Source organism: Zonotrichia leucophrys, chromosome 17 (genome assembly GCF_028769735.1).
Source record: "Zonotrichia leucophrys gambelii isolate GWCS_2022_RI chromosome 17, RI_Zleu_2.0, whole genome shotgun sequence".
Classification (NCBI taxonomy): Eukaryota; Metazoa; Chordata; class Aves; order Passeriformes; family Passerellidae; genus Zonotrichia; species Zonotrichia leucophrys.
The window spans coordinates 3708414-3723525 of NC_088186.1; the positions used below are offsets into that span (position 1 = coordinate 3708414).

A 15112-nucleotide genomic window follows, 5' to 3' on the forward strand; every position below is an offset into this window, starting at 1 on the left:
TTTGGCTAAATGTCTGCCAGCCTGTTCTAATTTACCCAGCCAGGTTGATTTGCAACTTTCAATTTTCCATCGGTTGGCTGTGACCAGGACACTGGGAAAATTTAGCACTTGAGTTCACCCAACTCCTGCATTTCAAAATATCCCAGCCCGAGACATGCAGGAGAAAACCCTTTCCGTTTTGGAACAACCAGGAGGGAAAAGTCTGAACACGAGAGGTTTTAAAAGCATCGAATTATTTCACATTGAAAACGCCAGAGCAGCCTGGATCCCTGTGAGCCCCAGCATCCCCCAGCCCCGGGGATGGGCAGGAGGTGACACCCCAGGAGATGCCATCCCTGGTGACCTCACACCCTGTCCCAGGCTGGAGCAGCAATGCCAGAGGCTGGGAATGCTGATCTGGGGGAGCCGGCAGCAGGCGAGACACACTCAGTCTGTGCTTCACCAAAAGTTCATCAAAGCCAAAAGATTTTTTTTTTTAATATAGTATTTTTTTTCTTTTTTTTTTTTTTTTATGAAACAGTTGAGATGACTCAGCGGTTTCTGACGCAATCCCCGTTTCATCGGAAAATTCCTAACCAGCTCCTAGTGGCAACTGATTGCTGCCATAAATCACAGTGTTATCCCTGGCGGCTCGCACAGCCCCGCCCCGGCCCCGTGAAATCAGCAGGAGCGATGCCATCGCCTCGATGGGAGCCCGACCAGCCCCGAGAACGAACTGCAGCACGGAGCAGATCCAAAACACGGCTTTCACATCGGCCAAACCCCGCAGCTTCAACGCCTGCCACCCCAAAACCCGCGGGGACCGCAGTGTCCCCAAAGCCCCGGGGCTGCTGCTGCAGGTACAGCATTAATCACGGCTGGCCAGGCTCAGACAACAGCGGGTTTTATCTCCTGGTTTTTGGCAGGAGCGTTAGAAATGATTTGCAGATGTTATTTACTGCTTTTGGGCTCGCAGTAAATTGAGACAAGATGCACCTGCATGGACAGCGAGAGCCTTTCCCAGTCACTGAGGGCTCGTGTTGGACTTTCCCAGGGAAATTTAGGGTTTGGATGAGAGTCCCTTATCCAGCTCTGCTCTCTGCATCCCGCACTTGGGAGAGGCAGAGCAGCAATCCTGGGCATTCACTGCTGGGCATTCACTCCTGCCGCTGCCCCAGGACACGGTGGGTGACAGCCACCCTGGGGGACACAGAGCAGGGACCCGAGGGACACAGAGCAGGTACCCCTGAGGGACACAGAGCAGGGACCCTGAGGGACACAGAGCAGGTACCCCTGGGGGACACAGAGCAGCAATCCTGAGGGACACAGAGCAGGGACCCGAGGGACACAGAGCAGCCACCTTGAGGGACACAGAGCAGGTACCCTGGGGGACACAGAGCTGGTATTCTAGGGGACACAGAGCAGCCACCCCAAGGGACACAGAGCAGGTACCCCAAAGAACACAGAGCAGCCGTCATGGGGGACACAGAGCAGCCACCCCTGGGGGACACAGAGCAGGTACCTCAAGGGACACAGAGCAGCCACTCTTGGGGACACAGAGCAGGTACCTCAAGGGACACAGAGCAGCCATCCTGAGGCACACAGGACAGCCCTGCGCCAGGAGGCTGCCAGGCTTTTCCACCCCAAAATTCAGAGTGCAAAAACCCAAAGCAGCAGCAGACACTCCAATGGCTGCTGGTTTGGCCAGAGAAGTGCCTGTGGAGGAAAGGAGTTTCTTTGGCTGAAAGGAGCTCAACAGAGAGCTGGGCTGGGCACTGGGGCTGCTGGAGGAGCCAGGGATGCTCAGCTGAGAGGACAAACTCGGGGTTCTGCAGGACCAGGAGCGAGGGAGGGTTGGGGGATCCCTTTGCTGGGGCAGAGGGACCTCACTCAGCCTGGAGCAGAGAGTGACAGCCAGCTCTGATCCCAGCAGGACACACTGACCCCCTCGCTGTGCTTCCCATGGCAGGACACTTTTCCATCCTGACCCAAGTGCCAGCCTTGGACCTGCTGGCCCTTGGACACCCAGCACCCCTGAGCCCCAAGCGCATCCCTGCAACGAGCCCTCCATGAACTCTGTACCACAGGACCTGCTCTTGGTGAGCCAGAGCCAAGGATAAGGAGCTCCAGCACCACTTTCCCAGCCAGATCAGCCCTTTTCAGGCACAGCCCTTTCCTGACACATCAGATATGATGGCTCTGCTGTAGCCAGGCTCCCCAAAATGCCTGCCCAGGTCTAGGAGTGTGAGCATGGTCAGGAATCCGTTTGCCCAAGGCCCCCCTGCAGCTCCATCTTCCCTTAGGGATGAGACAACTGGTTGATTTTCTTCCTTTTTCATCCTGACTGCAGAACTGATGCATTTGTTTGGCACTTCTGCAGTTGTTTCCAGCCCAGACTGGTGTGGCATGGGCAGATGAAAGCCGTACCCTGAGCGTGTGAGGTCCCTGCACGACCAGAACTTCACCAAGGGGATCAAAGCCCCCCAAAAAGCCCCTGGCAGCCAAGAGCTGCAGCTGTGGCCCACCACTGGGTGAGTAAAACACGCAAGAGGAGACCAAAAGAAGAGTTCTTTAGAGGCAGAAGTGTTCTTTGGCCCCTTGCAGAGTGACCTGCGGCGCAGTGTTGGGCAAGGCAGCTCATCCCTGCGTGTCCCCACACACTGGGCATGGGGCTGATTTATGGCATCTGGGCGTGAGGGTTTGCAAAATGTTGAGTCAAACTGAACCAGCCAAAGCCACCGAGCTGCTCCCACCGTCAGATTCCTGTGAAAAATGTCTCTGGGCAGTTTGAAAGCCACAAGCGGCCGCAGTGACCCCAGGTATGGTCATGGCTGTGGAGTTTCAATGGTTTCAAGAGCCTCTTTTTTCTGTGCAGACTTCAATCTTACCTGTCCCCAAAGGTTCCACATTCCTGCAAGAACCTGGAGGAGCTTCCAAGCGAGTCAAGCTCGATTCAAAGATTGGAGAAAAAAAGTACAAAGGCTTTTCTTTGAATGGAATGAGTCTGCCATGGAAGTTGAGCAGTATTGTGCTGAGGGCCATCAGCTATGCAGCCCTGCCAACCACAGGCATTCAAAATCCGTGAGTCAGACTCCCCAAAAACCCTAAGACTGGTTTCATTCCCTTTTTGGATGTTGAGCCTTGAAGCATCACAGCTTCAAGCGTTTCTCTGCAGAAAATGACATTTTTGTGACCAACAGGGTGAGAGCTGAGACCCTCAACGTCGTTACTGGGCTCCAGGAGTTATGACTGTAAAAAAAACCCATTAAACACCATGAAATGAGCAATAAACCCCTGCACTGCCTCCATGAATTTGTCAGTGGGGGGCCACCCCAGGACATCCCAAAGGTAGGAGCAATGGAAAACTGGGGACAAGAAATCAGATATCCTTATCATTAATGGTGACATGCTTGTCATGGGCCATGACAGGGCTGAGAGGAAAGGGAAGAGTGAAAAAATCCTAAGGAAAACAGCAGCAGGAATACCTGAGAGTAATATGCATAATAGGTTTATTCAACAAGGAGACAGGAAGGGGGATTTTTTTTTTAAGGGTAAGTATTCAGCTAAAGCTGCCTCAAATGGGGCCAGGCCTTAGGGAGAATGGATATTTTAAGTGGCAATTTATTCCACTAATAAAACGAGGAGGACGCAGGTGCTTTGGCAGGGCTGGGCCTGGGTGATCAGAGCTGGGGCTGCAGCAGTGGCTGAGCAGGGCTCCAGCCCAGCTGGTGCCTCTGCCTTTATGGGACTCCTTTCCCTGGTGCCAGGGCTGTGTCTGGGCTCCAGCTGGCCAGAAATTGTTCTCCACGTCAGGATCTCACCTCCAGCCCCAAGCAGTGGATGGGGAGAGGTGTTTTATCCAGGTGCTGCTGCCATCCCTTCTCCAGCTCGTGCCCGTGGGCTGCTCCACTCCTGCACCAGGTGCTTCCACACCAGGAGGATTCTCGATCAAAAAAAGGCAGGAAATCATCACAAGCTGGATGGTGCCACACTGGTCACATTGCTCAGGGCTCTGCCACATCAACCTGCTGAGACCAGGCCACCATCCAGCCTCTCACCATCAGAGTGCTGATGGGTTGTGGGGATGAAAAATTAAACTCTGAGGTAATGAAGTGGTAAAAAACACTTTGCAGCACCAAAGTGCAACCCCAGGTAGGACTACAGCTTCACTCATTGTTTTTGGGTCATTATCACCAGTATCTCCAGCCTGGCACTGACTGGTGACACTCAACTGAGCAGGTTTCAATTCTGACCCAGTCTGCACCACAGGCAGATGAAAGATCATCCCTTACTCACCCCAAGGAGAAAATACTCTCAATCCTCTCAGCTGGCACAGCCCCCTCAGCCCCTGTTCCAACACACACTGCTTTCAAACCATCACCCTCGTATTAAAAATAAAACAAAACTCTCTGTGTCTCTTTCCTCCACTGCAACGTCTGAGTTGAAAGGGTAGAAGGGCTTGCAGCAAGCCATGGTTAATGTTACCCTGGAAGGATCCAGGACAGCATACCAGAACCTGGGTTTGGCATCTGGGAGCCACTTTTCAGCCATATATATCACCGTTCCTGCGTGCACGCCGATCCACACGAAATTAGCCCTGTGGAATGCAGGTTTTAAAATTCCCTTTCCAGCAGCACTTAAACTCCAGGAGCTAAAATTTGCTCTTTCTCCATTTCCTACCTGTTTAGGAAAGAAGGAACAAAGTCCTGGCCCTTTGTTTTTTGGGTTCCTTCCCGGGAAGGTTTGCCCAACCCACGTCTGCACCGCGGTGTTCGCAGTGAACAAAGACCTTTTAAAGCAGCAGCAGCAGCTCCTGCCAGGAGCTCACCACCTGCCTGCCCCTCTCCTCCCCATTTATTTTGGGGGCTCTTTTTCAATAATAGCTGAAACATGTGTGCAACCTGATGGGAGTTTGTTTTCCCCCCCATGCCTACAGCGTTGGCCGCAACCCAACCACCAGCCCAGGGTGTGCAGCTGGGAGAGAAAAAAAAATTAAAAAAAAAAATAGAATAAAAACCCCAACAACCTGTGGAATGTTTTCTTGCTCCTGAGAGCTCCAACGCTTCCCTGCTTGGGGAGTGCCTGCCATGGCTGGCACTTGCTGCATCCAGCAGCCAACGGGGTTTCCTTTCCAGTGGGAGCCAGCTGGATTTTGGGCAAAGGGTTGGGGTGAGGAGATGTATTTAACAACTGCCTGATGGCATTTTTCACTTGATGTGTTTGCCTTGTGCACAGCCACAACCCTTGCACGTCCTTGTTGCACAACTGCCGTGTCCCCCCAAGTTCTGTGGGGGCTGCTTTGCAGCCAGACATGGAGGTTTGCCCTCAGCAGCAGGTTTGGAGCTGTTCTTTCACCTCTCTCACATCCATCTCATGGCCACAAAAGCAGGGCAGATGATGTTTTCATAGCCAGGGATCCAGAGCAGTTTGTGCAACCCCCTCTTAAGCCCAAATCTGCTCAAAACCCTGCTGAGGACAAGCCCTGCTGTGCCCCATGGCACCATCCTTGGTCTAAGCAGATAATGAACACAGAATAATGGATTCATCTGAGGATGTGGCCCAAAAATGGAGCAGGGTACTCTGGGCTGTGCTGGAGCTCTGCTTTCAGCTCAGGGCTGGACACCTGGGGAGCACCAGGGTATTTAATGTGCTGGCTTGGAGGGATTCATTTTCACAGTAAACAGGGACACCGGGGTTTTTCAATATTTATTGGTCAAGATTCAGTTTTGCAGAGTTTTGTGGTAAGTTTATAGCCTGCCCAGGCAGGAGGGCGGCTGGAGATGTGGTGTGGGCAGCATCCCGCCAAGGAACGATGCCTGCAGCCAGCCAGGGAATGTGGATGGGGAATGTGGATGGGGAATGTGGATGGTTCCTGCAGTATCAGCTAAAAACGGGAGCCCTACCCAGCTCATCTGAGCCCCGGGGAAGGCTCTGGGCACAGAATCAATGCTTTAATGCTCTGTGTCAATGCTCTGTGCCATTCCCTGCACACACACACACACACACATATCCCTCACTCCCCTTCCAACATCCTGCAGTGGTTTTAAAGAATATTTTTAAAGAATATTTTTTTTTATCCGTGCGTGCCTGTCTTTGCTCCAGACCCCCTCCCGGGGGAGAGGCCAGCCCGTCCTATCAGCCCCGGAGCTGGTGGCTGCTATCAGAGCTCCCACCCTCCTCCCCAAAGCCGCAGCCACAAAGGCGCTTGCTCAAGCGGAGCATTCCTGCTGCCCGTGTCCCGGGAACAGCTGTGCCGAAAGGATGCCGAGAATCCCTGCGAGGCTCCAAGGAAAAGATATTAACGCAGGGGGGGAGCAGCAGCGATATAATAAAAAGTCATAATAAAAGAGAGAACCACTGAGTGGATTAGCAGCCCCGAACGCCGCTTGGATTTTGGTTTCCTTTCCTCCAGCTTTTCCTGCGCCGCACGACAATCCGCTCGAATTCCTCCAGCCCGGAGACGCTCGGCTCCTGAATTTCAGACAGAGCTCCTGGAGGTGGCCAGGCTGCAGAGGCTGAGGGCATGGCTGGGAAAATGTGGCTGCAGTGAACCCCACGGAGGGCACGTAGGCACTGGCAGCAGGCCTTGGGTGCTGTGTCACACCAGCTGCCCCGTGTCTGCACCCACCCCAGGTGGGGAAATAAAAGGCAGGTTTGGAGCTTGGTGTGTGTTTCTCAAGTGCATAAAATTGTAGGATACATCCCACTGTTTAAAAAAACCCTAGGGCCTGCCACATACTAGTTCTTCCAATGTGGAAATGTAGAGAAGAGAATAATGAAATAATGCAAGGGATCTACAGGGATCACCAAATCCAGCTCCTGACCCCGCACAGGACAGTCCCAGGTCCTATTCCTGGCCACCAGAGAGGACAGATCAGTGCCTGCTCCTCCACTTTGTGAGGAAAGAAGATGGATTTTCCCTGCAGGACTGCTTCAGCAGCCCTGACCAGGATGTAGGGTTGGGATGTCCCCATGAGAAGCGAGCAAACCCAGAGCCTGAGCTCACCCACCATGCACCCAAATCCAACACCCAGCACAAGGCGTGCAAGGACAACATTCCCTTTTCCCCCTTTAGAAACACCCAGGCCAGTTTTGGGGGCACAGAGCATCTGCTGCCCGGAGCCACCGGCTGTGTCAGGAATTTGGGATGAGGCAGCAGCGAGGGCTGTGGCGGTGGCAGCTGTTCCCTGCCACGAGGGCATTTAAACTTTAAAGCACACTCCCCACTGCTCCCTCCACCATTCCTGCCCTGCTCCCAGGAGCTGCTGGCCCACGAGGCACCCATGGGCTCGCTGGTGGCCAAGCTCCTTCTGCCCACCCTCAGCTCCTTGGTCTTCCTCCCCACCATCAGCATCGCGGCCAAGCGGCGTTTCCACATGGAAGCCATGGTTTATTTCTTCACAATGTTCTTCGTGGCGGTAAGAAGTTCTCCATTTCCCCTCTCCCTGCATGTTTTATCCTCCCTAATGCCCCCCTGAGAAGCTGATTCACCCAAGAGCAGCCAGCACAACCCCTAAAATATCCTTTTTCAGTTATTTCCCACTGTGTGTGGTGCTGAGCAGCTGATTCTCCAGTTTAGGATGTCCTACAGTGTGGCCTTACAGAGATTTAGTGGTGTTTTATGGCTGAGATTAGGGAGAAGGTCTGGGTGCAAAGAGCCTTGACTGATTTGCAATGCTTTGGAGCTGGCTTTTCTCTTTGTTTTACAGCTGCTAAGTGGCCATGCTGAATTTAGGCTTTAAATTGCCTCCAGAATCTCTTGCTCTGCCTCTGTCATTTTAGCCAAAAGCACATAGTAGTCAAATTATTGATTTTGCAATTGCCAGCTGGGGATGGGAGCAATGCTGGAGTTAGGGGAGTTTCTGCATTGGGAAAGGAGAGATTAAAACAGGCTGAAATATAATAATTATTAACCCTTTGTGGGTTGAAATGCGTCTTTTACCAGGCTCTGTTTCCCTGGCCTTCCTTTGTGTGGAAATAACTAGTGAAGAAATATCTGTACATATATAAAACATTCCTATTCCTGCTCCCAGCCCTGGGCTTTGTATCCTTGCTAAGTGACTCCATACAGACACCAGCTGAGCACCCAAAGCAGCATTCCCACTGGAAAAAAAATCTCCTGTTTGACTACATTTCAGTGATCTGCTAAAGAATATGAAGAAAATAGCTCAGCAACCCAGCTGATTTGCATTTCCCAATAATCCTCAACCATCTCAAGGCATCTCATGAGGGCTGGCACGTTCCTTGTACAGAGAAACTGAGGCAGGGAGTAGAGAAAGGATCTTCCCAGTGTAAAAAGCTCTTCCACATGGTTCAAAATCAGCTGGGTCTCCTATTAAGGATCCACAGAACATCCTTGACCATTTGAGCTGATGAAAGCACAAGGCAGGGGGAGAAATTCTGCCAGTTCAATAAAAACTACAGGAGCCGTTCATATGAAAACATCCCTGAGCCCCCCACCCCAGCTCCCCAGGGAAGCCAGACATCTACAAATTCATTTTGCACTGGGTCTGTGTCTGCTCCACCTCCTCAAGAAGCCAGTAGGAAAATTGGCACGGGTTTCGATGGGAGGTGGAACAGGTCCTCTCCGAAGAGATTGAAGAAGCAAAATCTCCCTGAGTGGGGAAGGGAAAGAAGGCAAAGGAGGAGAGGCAGCTGCCAGTGCGGTGGGGAGGGGGTTGGAAGGGCAGCAGCTGCTGCTGTTGCATTTTTTGTAGCATCCCACTCCTCCTCCAGCAGGAGAGCTGAACAGAGCAGTGAAAGCACATGGCCGTGGCAGACGAGTGCCAGGAACATGCTCTTCCTTCCACCCTTTCTTCCCCCCAGGCTCCAGACTCCCCGAGCCCAATCTCAAGCAGGGAGAAGAGTTACAGCCGTGGTGCAATCTTTTCTAGAAGCTGCAGGCAGCCAGAGGGCTCGCAGCAATTCCCATTATAAATTATATCAGCATCCCCACCGGGCCGTGACAGCGAGCAGCGTTCCAAGGGCGCCCGGCCAAGCGGAGCAGGGACTTCGTCAGGAACAGCAGAGCTGCCTGGTGCTGCCACTGCAAAACCTGCAGGGCTGAGGGCTGGCAGGAAAGGGAGAGAGCCAGGCAAACACTGGGAGCATTCCTCTGATTGCACTGGAAAAGGTCTCTTGGAGTGGTCTTCGTTTATGTTGCATGACAATGGGGTTTTTTGCAAATAACCTAATCAATGAGTTAATGGGCAGGAACTGGTGGTTTTTAAGGGAATGCACTAATGAGTGAATTCCCCAGCATTCAGAGTCTGGCCATATAAACCCTGTTTAGCCTGGACAGTGACCTGGCATACATACACATTTCATCAGGACGCTCATTCTGAATTGTTTTACAAGAATCTTTCGCAATTAAAACCACAACCCCAGAGTCCTCCTTCTGCTGGAGAGTCCGTCCCCCAGCGCCCAGCTCAAAGCAGCTTGGTCATCAGATTGCAAATTCTGGCCAAGAGGCAAATTAAAGCCTGTCTTAGTTTGTACTAAAAGAGAAGAATGCTGATTCTTGGGCAATTTGCAACTGGGAACGATGACATTATCACTCAAATATATTCATTACTGCATATCAGTGATCCTGCTGTAGCTGACACTGTTCTGGCCATCCTCTCAGCAGCTACACTATTTCAAACCAGTTGATAGAGCCTTTACCTTACTGGTATGTGAGTAAGAAACTGGTTTTCTGATAATTTTTTTTCTTTTTGAATAGTTTTACCACCTTTGTGACGGCCCTGGGTTATCAGTGCTGTGCTTTATGCGCTACGACATCCTGGAGTACTTCAGCATCTACGGAACAGCCCTGTCCATCTGGGTGTCCCTGATGGGTAAGAACTGGTCTGCTGTGGCTCCTGAGAGCTGCACCAGTGGCAGGAAAGGCTGGACTGGTCAGGATGGCTGATGGGACCGTCAGTGGGGACAGTCCCCAGAAATGCCGCTCGCTCTGAGCTCCACCTGAGCTGCCACTGAAATTGTCTTTTGTGGAAGTCAGTCTGTGCTCTGGATGAATCCAGTTTTGTATCATTAACACCTTGGAAAGTCTTTGTAATCGGTGGGGTCCAGACATGGAACTGTCTTGAGTGGTGGCCGGGGACATTTTTTTCCTGGAGATGAAGAGGCACCTGCTGGTGCTGTTGTTCAGGTGTTCCTCTGCCTGCACCAGCTCTCACACGTCCTCTGTTTCAAATGACAGTAACACACTGGCAGCCTTGTGCTGCAGTTCAAGGAAGGACAAGACTATGAGATGACTGAATGTGAAACCTCATATACCAGGGAATTTCCTATTTCTCCTCATTTTCTCCATATCAGGCCCATCAGCTTGTCTTGCCTCACTCAGGGGCATTAAGAAATGCAGAATCTCTCACTTCCCTTGGTAGCATGAGAATCAAAGTGGTTTAGTCAAAACAAATATAACTTCCTGATTTATCAAAAGCCTGGGCTGGGCTGATGGGAATATTAGATCTGCTTAGAAAAAGCAGAAATTTATTTCACTTCCTTTTTACTATAAATCCCACCCCTTGCCCTGTTATTCAGTTTTCCTTTTCCCCACATTTGCTTCACTCTCTTTTTCCTCATTTTGTTCCTTATTTGCCACCAAAACAAAATATAATAGAAACAGAAAAAAAAATGAGGAAGACAAAAAGTTCAAACCTATCATTTTCCCATTTTGTCACCATGAGTTTTGGAAGGATGTGATTATTGATGGCAGGAGAAGAGAGCTGGGTCAGGGGAGAGAGATGTTCCAACAAACAAAGGTTTTGCTTGAAAGTTTGGACTATTTCTAACCAGTGGCTACTCCAGACAGAGTTCCCATTTCTCCCCATGATAAGCTGAAGTCAGCCCCAAAATGGCCACAGGATTTTCCCCTCTGCTCCCACAGGGATGGTGCAGGATCTCCAGCAGGGATGGGGTTCCTGCAGCCTCAGAGCCCAGCACAAGGAGGGGTAACAGCCCTCAGCTGGGTAAATTCATCCTGTGAGGATGCAGGAGCATCCCCCTTCCAGGGCATGCAATAGGATCAATTTACCATGCAGGGAAAAATATGTGGGGAAAATATTACCCTTAGAAATGGCTGTGTCTCATCAAAATGTGAGTCCCAAGGGGGCTCCCCCACTGCCCAGGGCACCTCAGTGCTCTCTCTGCTCAGCTAGAAAAGGCAACAAGGCAAATAATTTCCAAAGGGCATTTTCAGTGGATAACAGCAGTGTCAGGGTAGGTCAGAGCTGATCCAGACACTTTGGCTCCTTGCAGCAAAATTCAACTTGATTGCTTCATTACTGCGTTCAGAAACCTCGCAAAAAAATACAAATCCTGGACTAGGAGGTTTAAAATATTGACCCTCTGGGAAACAACAGAGATTAACATGCGGACATTATCCCTTAGCCAAACTCCCTATAAAAGCACGATCCAAGGACATGGAAGGTGTGGTGACTGAAGCCCAGGGAAGCCTCTCACTGTGGCTTGTAAAGCCCCAGTGCACATGTGCGGACGCAGACCCTCGGGCAAACTTCCCGGAATGCAAATCCAGGACAGCCATAACACAGCTGTGCAAGCTGGAAAAGCATGGAGCCCACTGGGATCCATAACTTTTATCAGTTATTACCCCATTCTGTGCTAAACAAAAGCCTCTAATAATTTACTCACGCTGGCGACTTCCAGCTTGCAAAGCCCAGGCAGGTGCCGGGCAGCTGGGACCCCATGGCATCAGTGGGGGAGCCCCACTGCTCTGGGGTGGTGGAGCCCGTGCCAGAGCGAGCTGGCAAGTTTGGGAAGGCTGGAGATGCAGGATGAGCCCAAGAGCTGATTTTGGGCTCACAGGGCATGAGGGTTTTTGCAATCGCTTCTGAATTCTGGGGCAAGGAAAAGGGAAATCATAGAGTGGTTTAAAATGGGAAAGGATTTTAAAGATCATCTTGTTCCAGCCCCTGCAATGGACAGGGACCCCTTCCACTATCCCATGTTGCTCCAAGCCCCATCCAACCTGGCCTGGAACACTTCCAGGGATGGGGCAGCCACAGCTTCTCTGGGTAGGGAATCTCCTTTAAGCTCCCTCCCCATGCAACACTGAAATAAAACCCCAACAATCATCTCCTGGACCCACCACTCAAATGCCTCAGGATGGTTTGCTTTGCCCCATGTGCCTCAGTTTCCCCAGCAGTGTGACATGAGAAGAGTAAACCAGACATTAATACAACCCCGGGGCAGGGGGGGAGAGACCCCAGAAAGGCATTAGGGAAGCAGCTGAAAAAGAGGGGCTGTGATCTGGTGCTTCCTCTTCTCTGTCCCTCAGCCCTGGCAGAGTTTGACGAGCCCAAGAGATCGACCTTCATCATGTTTGGAGTCCTCACCATCGCCGTGAGGATCTACCATGACCGCTGGGGCTACGGCGTCTACTCGGGCCCCATCGGGACGGCCGTGCTGGTGATCACGGTCAGATGGGTACGTGGGGCAGGATGGGCTCTGTGGGGTGCTCCTGCTGGGGAAAGGGCTGAACCCATGCCAGGGATTTCCTCCTCCTCAAGGTGCAGCTCTCAGCCTCACCGTGATTTCTCCTTCAACCTGAGCAGAAGGCAGACAGCAGCCTCTGTGATAAATGCCAGATTCGATCGGTCTGAGCAATCTACCACATCTGCTGTCCCTGCATTTCTAATCAGGAGGAACATATTTATGGAGTTTTTACAGCTACTCAGAGGCACAGGGATCTGGTAAACTGCCCCAGATCCGGGGAAGATGTGGATAAAACCACAGTGATAAAGTGGGGAGGAATCTGTCTGCAGTCTGCCTGAATCCAGCTGGGACAGTCGGGCACAGTGCTGCAGTCTGTGCCCCATTGTGTTGTGGACCCAGCTGGGAGTGAGGTGGAGAAGCCACTGCAGGAGTGATGGGATAAAAATTGCAGAAAGATGATGCCAAACATCGTGGAAATACAGCGGTGCAAGTCTCAGTTATGAACTGTCACTAAGCCAGCAGCTAAAAGCAAGTGGCCACCACGGGGAGAGGATGGGCAAGGAGGAGACCAAGGCATGGGAGCACCCTGCATCATCCAGCCTGCAGATGCTGTGCTGGGATCTGCTCTCCCACAGCTGGGTTTGTGAGGGCACACTCTCCCTGAGCTGGCTTTGGGGCTGAATATTTAAAAAACAGTGTTATTACAAGATATGAGGGTGGAGCAGCCAGCTAAATCCAGGTGAATCCACTTGGTGTGCTCTCTCCTTCCTCCCAGCTGCAGAAGATGAAGGAGAAGAAAGGGCTCTATCCTGACAAGAGTGTCTACACCCAACAGATCGGTCCTGGCTTCTGTTTCGGGGCGCTGGCGCTGATGCTGAGGTTCTTCTTTGAGGTACCTGTGTGACACTCACCCTCCCTGGCTCTGCAAGGTGTGAGGGACATCACCAAGAGAGGGACAGCCCCACTCACACCACTAGGCTGCATCCAGCCCTGCACAAAACCTAGCTCAGGTGTGGAGCTCCAGGGGTGGCATGCTGGGGACAAGGGTCCCTCCACGCTTGTCCCCATCCCCTGATCCATTCAGAGCAGGTGTGACAGCAAGTGGCACACAGGGTGATGCTCTGTCTCTTTTCCCCCCTTCAGTGAGTGACAAGGACAGGGGATGTGCTTTCCTCAGGCACACGTGGTCCTCAGAATGGCTTTGTCAAGCGCGAGCAGGGATTTTTGGAAACTGGGCACGGGTGACTTAAGGACACCTCACAGCGACGCGGCAGGGACTGGATCCAACCCAGGCATGGCCGGATCCAGAGCTGGCTCACGCCAAAGAAAAGACTCTCAGTGACTCCCAGGGGCACTCGATGCTGTGTTTATATCCTTCTCCTCCTGCTGCTGGCCAGTCCCCCCATCCTGCTGGGAAGGGTCCCGCCGGGCAGGCGATAACCCCCCGACACAGCTGCCGGCAGTGCCTGCGCTCAGCCCCGCCGTTACGGCTGCTCTGTGCCTTGGGAGCTGCGAGATACAACCTCACAGGCATCCCCAAGGATTATTTTTCAAAGCATTTAGTAATTGCAAATTCTAGCAGAACATAAAAATGTCACTTAGCAGAAGCCGCCTCCCCGCGCGCCCCGGCCTCGCCGCCGCGTCCTTTGCGGGGTAATGAAACACTTCATTCAAGAATCGGGAAATGTGCAAATTAGAACGTGTTAAATCCCCTTTGCTTTAGGGTTCTTTTTTCACTGGAAATCCTTTCTTCTCTGACAGAAAAGGGAGGCAGAAGGTCCAGGAATCTTTTTTATCCCCTTCCTTTCGGCTACTTGTAGAAATTTAATGTCCCCGGCCTTGCTGCTCCCGCTTCTCACGGCGCTCTCCCTGCCCGCAGGAGTGGGATTACACCTACGTGCACAGCTTCTACCACTGTGCCCTGGCCATGGCCCTCGTGCTGCTGCTGCCCAAGGAGAACAAGAAGGCTGGGAGTGCCGGGACCCCCGCCAGGCTGGACTGCTCCACGCTCTGCTGCTGCGTCTGAGCCCACGGGCACGCGTGTTCCTGCCCCTGGTGATGGAGGATGCAGCCAAAAGGAAAATGCCTGCCTGTGCTGCGTTTTCCTCTGGTATCTTTTCCCACCAGCTCCGTGCCTGCTCTGGGATTTTCTCCCCTGGGAAGTTCCCTGGGTAACCTGGCCTAGTGGAAGGTGTCCCTGCCCATGGGCATTGAAACAAGATGGGCTTTAAGGTTTCTCCCAAACCATCCTGTGATTCACCTTTCCACCACCAGCCCTAGCAAAGCTTGCACTCCCAGTTTGGTACATATCCCTATTCTCCCTGGAGGAGCACTCAGCTGGGCTGTGACCTGTCCCCTGCCCCAGGAGACCCCTGCCCTCCCAGCCATGTCACTTCCTGGGCTGTCCCATGCTCTGACATGGCAGGACCCAAGTTGTGCCCTCCGTGCAGGTTTGCTGTGCACACAAAGCTTGGTTTGTGACACCCAATTAACAGAAACTGTATTTTTTTGTGAGATATTAACTTTTTTATTTATGCATTCTCTTGATGCAAATAATATATGCTAACAAAAACCTTGCTAATGTGCAATGCCAGCATTTCTTCAGCGGGGTGGGAAACTATCCAGCTCCACTCAGCTCAGTCAGGGGCAGATGCCAATTCCACAGCAGAGCTCTGGG

General features: G+C 52.1%; 1 protein-coding gene across 1 annotated transcript; it reads left to right on the forward strand.

Moving 5' to 3' along the window:
- Positions 1-7262: 7262 nt before the first annotated feature.
- MYMK (myomaker, myoblast fusion factor) lies at positions 7263-14911 on the forward strand. Its single transcript, XM_064727960.1, has 5 exons — positions 7263-7397; positions 9701-9815; positions 12278-12426; positions 13211-13327; positions 14315-14911. The coding sequence occupies exons 1-5, from the start codon at positions 7263-7265 to the stop codon at positions 14459-14461; spliced, it is 663 nt and encodes a 220-aa protein (XP_064584030.1). The 3' UTR covers positions 14462-14911.
- The last annotated feature ends 201 nt before the right edge of the window (positions 14912-15112 follow it).